The sequence below is a fragment of the Nicotiana tomentosiformis genome, chromosome 12 (genome assembly GCF_000390325.3).
Source record: "Nicotiana tomentosiformis chromosome 12, ASM39032v3, whole genome shotgun sequence".
Taxonomy (NCBI): domain Eukaryota; kingdom Viridiplantae; phylum Streptophyta; class Magnoliopsida; order Solanales; family Solanaceae; genus Nicotiana; species Nicotiana tomentosiformis.
The window spans coordinates 39,297,921-39,306,612 of NC_090823.1; the positions used below are offsets into that span (position 1 = coordinate 39,297,921).

Genomic DNA, 8,692 nt, shown 5'->3' on the forward strand with positions numbered 1-8,692 from the left:
ATCTCGGAACTCACAAGGATAATGAGAATTCCAACTCTTAAAGAAGAGTTTAGCCAACATACCTCAAATTCTTCCCTTAATGATACTACAACGATGCACTATACTAATCAACTTCAATCTACAATAACAACATCCAATGAGACCAATATTAGTAACAAATCCCATAGGTTCAATGTATTCATAAATTTCATCGCCAAGATTACCATTCACCTTCTCCCTTATTTTCTCAAAAGTACTATTCATGCCATGAACTAGATTTTTATAATCCAATCTTTCAACCCTTAAAACTTGCAAAAAATTCTTCAAATACTTCTAACTACTCATATTAAATGAGTTTGAAGCATTGGAATTACCTCTAGTAGATCAATCTTGAAAAATCACAACTTTAGTGATTTTTGTGTTCTTGAGGATTTGATGATGAAATCTTGTATTTGGATGTTAGAATGATGTTAGAAATCATGTATATTGAGTAATAATCAACCCAAAACATCATTAACAGCTTACCTTGGTTGATTGGACTTGATTTGAGCTCAAAATCTTCCCTTCACCTCAAGAACCCTAACCCCCAAATACTCAAAATATCCCCCTTCCCCGACCTTGTATTTATAGGCCCAGATTTCTAGGTTTTGGATGCAGCCATGGATGCTTCACATCCCCACTTCACTCCTATTTGAAGCTCGGATGCGTACCTGGACACTATGTCAGCACTTCACTGCCAGCCTCTCTTTCGGATGCGGCTTCGGATGCTTCGCATCCGCAAGCTCCTCCGCCAGCCTTTGGTAATTTGATCATAACTTCTTGTAGGAATGTCCGAATGAAGAACGGTTTGAAGCGTTAGAAACTAAACTCAAAGGGCTTTAATTTTATAGGTAGATCACTTCATAAGTCTTTATACTTTGGTAGCAGCATATGTTTGAAGTAGGATCTTGTACGAATTAAGACATCCTTTCCACTTAATGTATCCTACTTGTTCCACACGAATTCTTTCCATTCACAAAACTCCTTAGTATGTTCCAACACACCTTAAACATATACGTTTCATTTCGAACTAATGTGGTTCTATCCCATGGGTCTCCTTTAATACTCTAACACTTTATTCCCAAATACCGTTGACGTACTTTACAATATTAAATCGTTAGAAAAATTTTCTGGGGCCTTACAATGAGGTATGTGGTATAGGCCAACAAATAATGTCTAATATTTTGAGCGACCCAAGTCAAAGCACAACAAGTTCTTTCTAGCAAAGTGTACTTGGCTTCATAACCAGTAAATTTCTTGCTTAAATAATATATGGCTTGCTCTATCTTCCCGGTTGCATCATTTTGTCCGAGGACACAGCCAAATGAATTCTCCAGAACTGTTAAGTACAAGAACAAAGGTTTTCGAGGCTCAGGCAGAACCAACACCGGCGGTTTTGACAAATATTCTTTGATTTTGTCAAAATCTTCTTAACACCCATCCGTCCATTTAATCGCCACTTCTTTCTTTAGTAGCTTTAATATGTGCTCACAAGTGGTAGTAAGGTGGGCGATGAACCTACTGATGTAATTCAACCTTCCCAGCAAACTCATGACATCTTTCTTGGTTTTCGGAGGTGGCAGATCTCAGATAGATTTTATCTTTGTTGGATCCAACTCAATACCCCTCCGTCTGACTATAAACCCTAAAAGCTTCCCAGATGGAACTCCGAATGCACATTTAGCTGGATTCAATTTCAAATCATACCTGCACAGGCGCTCAAAGAACTTTCTCAAATCATTCACATGGTCTTCCTACGTTCTGGACTTATTGATCACACCATCCACATACACCTCAATTTTCTGGTGCATCATGTCGTGAAAAATGGCAGTCATAGCCCTCATGTAAGTTGCCCCGGCATTTTTTAAACCGAACGGCATGACCCTGTAGCAGTAAGTGCCCCATGGTGTGGTGAAAGCTATCTTTTCTGCATCTTCTTCATCCATCAAGACTTGGTGATACCCAGCATAACAATCCACAAAAGACTGTATCGCATGTTTGGCACAATTGTCGACAAGGATGTGGATGTTGGGTAATGCGAAGTTGTCCTTAGGGCTTGCTTTGTTCAAATCTCTATAGTCCACACATACTCGGATCTTCCTGTCCTTCTTTGGTGCTGGGACTACATTGGCCAACCATGTGTTGTATCGGACTACTCGGATCACACCAGCTTTTAATTGTTTGGCAACCTCTTCTTTAATCTTATCACTGATATCTTTTTGGAATTTTCTTTGCTTTTGTTGGATAGGTGGACAACCGGGATAAGTTGGCAACTTGTGTACCACTAGATCAACACTTAGTCTTGGCATATCATCGTAAGACCAGGCAAACACGTCTTTAAATTCAGACAAGAGTTGGATCAATGCATCTCTAGTTTTTTCCTCGACGTGAATGCTTATCATGGTCTCTCTGATCTCTTTTGAACTGGCTTGGTTTCATTTAGGTTTCGCTTAGGCTTATTCTCAAATTGTTCCAATTCTAAATTTATTTCCCTAAAAACCTCATCTTCTTCATATTCTAGTTCTTGATTCATTATTTCGGGGTTAGACAACGTTTTAGGATCTGGGCATGAAGTCCGTAAGCATGGCATGTTATTTAAGTCTGCATTATTAGAACTGAAAAGAGAAAGATAAGAAAAATAGCAAAATCAAAAAGAATAACAGGAAAAGATTCATAGACGATGAAATATTAATTTCATTTCATTGAAATTTGAAGATAGAAGGGCTTACATCGGAATTTAAAAAGACAATAAAACTAAAGACATTCGAGTTACACCCTAAAATAACTCGGAATGTAGAAAAGATGGCAAGACTAAACTACCGGGATTCCCGCCTGACTGGGAATGGAGTAGCCTACCAGTTTTGCAACTTAGCATTAGGCCCCATGTATTGCACCTCAGTAGTGCTCGAGCCTTCGCCTGGTTGGACCATGTGGACTTCATAGAGCATTTTCCTCATTGCTTCACAAATATCCTCAATTTCATCGTCCATAAAGTCCTCTTCTTCTTCTTCTATATATCTTGGCTTAACAAACAATTTGGCGAGGTGTGGGATTGGCTGAGGAAAAACCCACCCATCTTTCTTACGTTTATCGGCCCATTTTTCGTCGACATCGATGTCTTGGAAACCTATGCCAAAGAATTTCTTGTTGGCAGCCAAGGTGACGGGGTTCTGTGATGCCCTGTAAGGATACCCCGAGCCCTTTTCCAGGTTTGTACCCATGCTTGATCATTTTGCTGGCGACCATGATTGATGCGCTTGATAAACAAGGTAGAGGGCATGGGGTTCCTTCCTTGCACTGGTCGGCGAGCACAATTTCAAAGGCTTGGTAGATGATGTGCTCACTTCCGTCTCTTGCCTCATGGTATGGGACTGATAGGTCCCTGTAGATTGACTGTTCATCTTCTGCATGGACCACTATTTCTTGGTTATCATGTTCAAACTTGACTATGGAGAGTAGAGGGCACGACTCCTGCTGCATGGGTCCATGGTCTTTCTAACAGAAAGTTATAGGAAGTGTCCATGTCCAGAACTTTGAATGCTACTTCAAAATCTACGAGGCCAATGGTTAGGATTAAGTCAATATCCCCTATCATGTCCCTCTTGACACCATCGAAAGAACGCACGCAAACATTATTTGGTTTGATCCTTTCAGTCCCAATTTACATCCTCTGTAATGTTGATAGAGGGCAAATATCGACTTCAAACATGCCGTCCAACATGATTCTTTTCACATAATATCCCTCACACTTGACAGTCAAGTGAAGGGCCTTGTTGTGGGCGGCTCCTTCGGGAGGCAAGTCATTTCGGCTGAAGGAGATTCGGTTGACCTCAAAAACTCGCTCTGCCATTCTTTTAAACTGTTTAACCGTGGTCTCAATTGGAACATACGCCTCATTCAGCGTCTTTAGAAGCACTTTTTGGTGTTCGTTTGAGCTCATCAGTAAAGACAATAGTGAAACCTGGGAAGGGGCTTTTCTTAGTTCCTCAATTACATCATACTCCGAGGTTTTCATCTTTCGGAAGAATTCCTCCGCTTCTTCAGCAGTTACAAGATTTTTGAGGGGGAAATGCTTTTGCTTGGTTTTGTTAAATTCTTCTGGGTTATGATACTTCCCAGATTGGCTTGTTTCATTCACTTCCCCCTTAACTTACTTCCCTTTGTATGTGACAATTGTCTGATTGTAGTTCCAAGGGATGGCAGTAGTGTCTTTTATGGGATTTTATGGCATTCGGCTGATGATCAAAGGCTCATCCAGCCTAGGTGGAATGACTGGACTCCGTGCCACGTAAGTCCCTTTTGGTACATACATTTTGGCAGATTTGGTGTGGTTTTCCTCTGCTCCAATATCTTGGGAAGGCTTAACATGAGTTGTCCCTTTCTGGGGACTTTTGGGACGTAGAAATTGGCCTCTTTGGCAGGTGTTGTCCCTGTCTTTGCTTCCCCATCCTTTTCTTTATTTTGGGGAGTGGAATTCATCTTTTTCTCATTCCTAACCTGTTTTGCCTCTGCTTTAGGTTTCTTCTCTGAATCAGCAATGGAAATAATCGCTTTTAATGCGGGGTCAAATTCTTTGTCTTCAAAGATCATCCCGATGACTAGACCGTTGTTATGGGATGGTAATGGGTTGTTGGTTACATTGGGGACTTCCTCATCCCTTAGCACTACCCTTTTCTGTTTGATCAGGTTCTCGACTGCTCTCTTAAGGGTCCAACAATCTTCAGTATCATGCCCTTCTGCCCCTGAGTGATAAGAACACCTGGTACTTGGCCTGTAGGATGGAGATTCTAGGTTTTGTCTGTTCGGCGGTACAAGCTGCAACAGGCCCATTTGGATTAATTTCGGGAAGAGGGTGGAGTACGACTCACCAATGGGTGTGAAGTCAGCTTTTCTAGGTGGTTTATGGGGATGGGTGTTATATTGGTAATTATTCTATGGTGGACGGGAATTATACGGAGCTTTGTGAGGAGGGTTATTTCTTGGAGGTGGAGCTCTGCTCTGATTGTAATATTGCTATGGCCAGGTGTACGGTTGAGCGTTCATTACTGAATAAGGATGAGGGGTCATAGCATATGCTGCATCCTGGTGGGGGTAATAATGTTGCGAGGCCCTAGAAGGTGGACCAGAATAATCCCGGGGTCGCCGAGAGTTTCTTAAGCTCGAAGCCATCATGGCTCTCTCTTATTTTTTCTTCGGTCTTGCTAAACTTCCTGAGCCTCTCTGAATGGCTTGGGAAGTGGCTCTTAAAGCTGATTGACTTAAGATACGGCTCGATTTTAGGTCATTTTCTACCATTTCTCCAATTTTAGTGGCCTCTGCGAACGGTTTGCCCATGGCATACATCATGTTTTGGAAATAATCGGTCTCTTGGGCCTGCAAGAAGACACTGACCATCTCGGTCTCATCCATCGGGGGTTTTACCCTGGTCGCTTGTTCACGCCATTTGATAGCGTATTCTCGGAAGCTTTCCGAGGCTTTCTTTTTGAGGTTGGATAAAGAATTTCTGTTCGGAACTATGTCCATGTTGTATTGGAATTGCTTTACAAAATCCCGGGCCAGGTCATCCCATATGTACCAATGGGAGATAGATTGGTCTATATACCATTCAGAAGCGATTCCGGTGAGGCTCTCTCCGAAGTAGGCCATTAACAGCTACTCTTTTCCACTAGCACCCCTCAGCTGGTTACAATATCGCTTTAAGTGAGCAATCAGGTCTCCATGCCCGTCATATCTTTCAAACTTTGGTGTCTTAAAGCCTACAAGTAAATGCACGTGAGGGAACATGCATAGATCAGCATATGACACGCTCTTTTGACCACTCAAACCTTGTATATTCTTGAGGCTTTGCTCAATACTTTTCATTTTTCGTACTATCTCCTCTTGTTCAGGATTCCTCAAGACTCTCTCCTGTTCTACGGGAGATTCAAATTGTGGGTGTTGAAGATAGAAGTTTGGGGTAACCCGAGCGGTATCCAATTGGAATTGGGGAGCTTGGAAAGTAAAAGTTGATGGTTCGAAGGTTTGTCGAGGCAGCGTTGGTTGAGACATACTAGAAGCTGGTGGTGTTGTGAACACGCTAGATGGTATTCCTGAAGATGGTGCCTGGGGCGAACCTCAGAAGGCATTCCAGTGAAGTTTGTTGACATGGTGGGGAACCCAAATGGCATGAATGGGTTGGCTACTGAGATAGGGACATTTGTAGTTCCTCCCGTCCTTGGGATTAACTCGGGGAAACTAGGGATAGTACTGGGCGGCTCCCTGCCATTGGACCATGCATTCCACATTTCTAACATGCGGCATCTTAATCGCCTATTCTCCTCAGCAGTTGCTGACTCAAGCTGTGGGATAACTGATGCATGGCTCTCTTCAGGCTCAACGATAGGTAGGTGACTCTCTGAGGCCATGGCGATACTTCCTTTAGATCTCGTGAAATAAGGGTGTGAAACCAGATTACCACCACAAAACCAACCACCTAAAAATAGAACCTGTTCTTTTAAAGCACACACAACAAACCGGTTAGTTTGAGACATTTACACATAGGGAATCGTATATTGGGGATGCAATGCACCTAAACAGTTAAACATTTTGCTAAGATGTTTTGCAACGGCTGCGTGTTTCATCCCAACTTTATTGTCTCTCTCTCTCTTTTGCTTTCTTAATTATTTTCTTTTAGGGTTATGATAGAATCCTACATGGATTGCCTACGTATCATGGCACCGCATGAATCAGATCATTACGTAGTTAAGGGAATAGATACAAAGTAACAAAGTGCAATTTTTCATTTCATTAATAAAGGATATCTCTTTCTTTTGGGTTTTTCATTACAGGGAATTAAAGTACTGACAACAATACAGACTCAAAATAAGCGACAAAACAATTTAAAACTCTAGAAAGCAGTAAAGCACAGACTCAAAAAGTGGTTAATCAAAAGTACATGAGAGCTTCTAGTGGTCTTCTTGGAGCATGTGGGGCATTAGCTGGTTTTTGCACGGGCCTTCGCGCAATGTCTTCTTGAAGACGGTCCAAATCATCCATTACTTAGTGGACGAAAGTCATCATAGAAGCGAAAAACATGGACCTAGTCATGTCTTCACACTCGTGACATTTCATCACGACATAGTCATTTATTTCCTTGTTCCTAGTTCTGATGACTCTTTTCTCTTGAAGCAGACGCCCAATCTGTTGTGCCCGAGCTTCCAACACTTGTGCACTTGTGTTGTTTTGATCCTGTAGTTGTTGCACGCTTTCTTCTAGTTGGCGGATTAGTGCATAACAATGCTCTTTTTCTGTTTTTTGCTGGAGCATCTCATTCCCAAGGGCAAACAGCTTTTCCTTTAGAATTGTTATTTCTTTGCCATATTTCTGTCTCAAATAGTAGGCCTGTTCTTCTGCTCCCTTAGCTAGTTTTGTTTGAGCATCTAGCAAATCCTTTTCGATTTTTATCAAGTCAGCTGCATAGTCATGGGCCTTCATTCTTAAGTTGTTGATGATCTTTTCATCTCTCTTGCTTCTTACAGGCGTTTCGGTGGCTATCCTCACATTCTGGAGTTGGGCTCGAAGTTCCTCGTTCTTTCGGGTTAACTGTCTATTTTCACCTTCAGCTACCTGTGCCTGCAAATCATTGTCAAATGCGAGGTTTCTCAATTTTTCCTCCAAGGCATGGATAGTGGCTTGCTATTTCTTTTCTTTTTCTCCCCAGGCCAACCGTTCTTGGATCTTGTCATCAAAATCTTGAACATGAGGCCTTTTGGCGGGCCTTTCCGGCTCGGGCTATGGTTCCTCATCAATGCAACTCCTTTTCTCGAACCATGCGGCATAGCCCGGATCTACTTCGCCTCTGGCAAGATCGGGTACTTGAGTATCCTCTTTCAAGTATCGGCACTCATTCCAGATTTGTTGAATTAAAGCTTCGGGAAGTGGAGCTTCGGGATGTAGCTCAATAACTTGGACACTCAACTCTTCATCCTCAGGTACTACTTGATATCTTCCCAATTGCCTCAGAACCCTTTGGGGTGCATATGGTTGGACACTTCTTAAGCCCATCAATAGTAAATAATTCCTTGTGGCTGACATATAAATAACTTCCCTCACCGGGAGCCATCCTAAAGTCCACTCAATCTGATTTGCCTTTAAAACTCTCAAGTGGGCGATCCAAGCTTCAACCCCTTCCGGGGAGTTGTAGTATTTCACTCTTTCTTCATAGCTTTCAATGAAGTTACTCTTGCTTGGACCATAGCTCATAAATTTCGGATGATGGCGAAGATGTTCAATTAACCACATTTGTAAAAGAATGTTGCAACCTTTGAAGAATGTCGACCCCACCTTACACTACGTCAGTGCTCAATAGATATCCGCCAATATTAGTGCAGCGAGCGTGTGATCTTCCTTGTCAGTTAAGACTTATGCAATTCTAGCCATATGAATATCAATTGTCCCCTTTTCATTTGGGAAGACCATGACACCCAGAAATGCCATTATGAAGGCAAAACGATGGTGAACTTTCCAAGTATCTTTGCTTTGTTTGTTGTTAAAACCTTTTTCATGTGTTTCAAATCCCTCCGGATGCCTATATCGGGAGTATAGGAAGTAGAATGAGCATCAGCCCTCGTTCACACGGTTCTTTCTTATTTGCTTACTGATGTTCATGATATCAAAGAAACGACGCACTGACATG

At 42.0% G+C, this 8,692-nt stretch overlaps 1 protein-coding gene across 1 annotated transcript; it reads right to left on the reverse strand.

Moving 5' to 3' along the window:
- Positions 1 to 7,056: 7,056 nt before the first annotated feature.
- On the reverse strand, positions 7,057 to 8,061 carry LOC138902512 (uncharacterized). The gene is made up of 2 exons (XM_070190387.1): positions 7,873 to 8,061; positions 7,057 to 7,629 (listed from the first exon to the last, which is right to left on the reverse strand). The coding sequence occupies exons 1-2, from the start codon at positions 8,059 to 8,061 to the stop codon at positions 7,057 to 7,059; spliced, it is 762 nt and encodes a 253-aa protein (XP_070046488.1).
- Between the last annotated feature and the right edge of the window lie 631 nt (positions 8,062 to 8,692).

Excerpts from the sequence above, each read along its gene's own strand:
- LOC138902512 (XM_070190387.1), bottom strand. The coding sequence starts at position 8,061 with ATGGGCTTAAGAAGTGTCCAACCATATGCACCCCAAAGGGTTCTGAGG. Across the intron at positions 7,630-7,872 it reads ACTTGAAAGAGGATACTCAA|GCACAGGTAGCTGAAGGTGA; the intron begins GTACCCGATCTT and ends AATGATTTGCAG.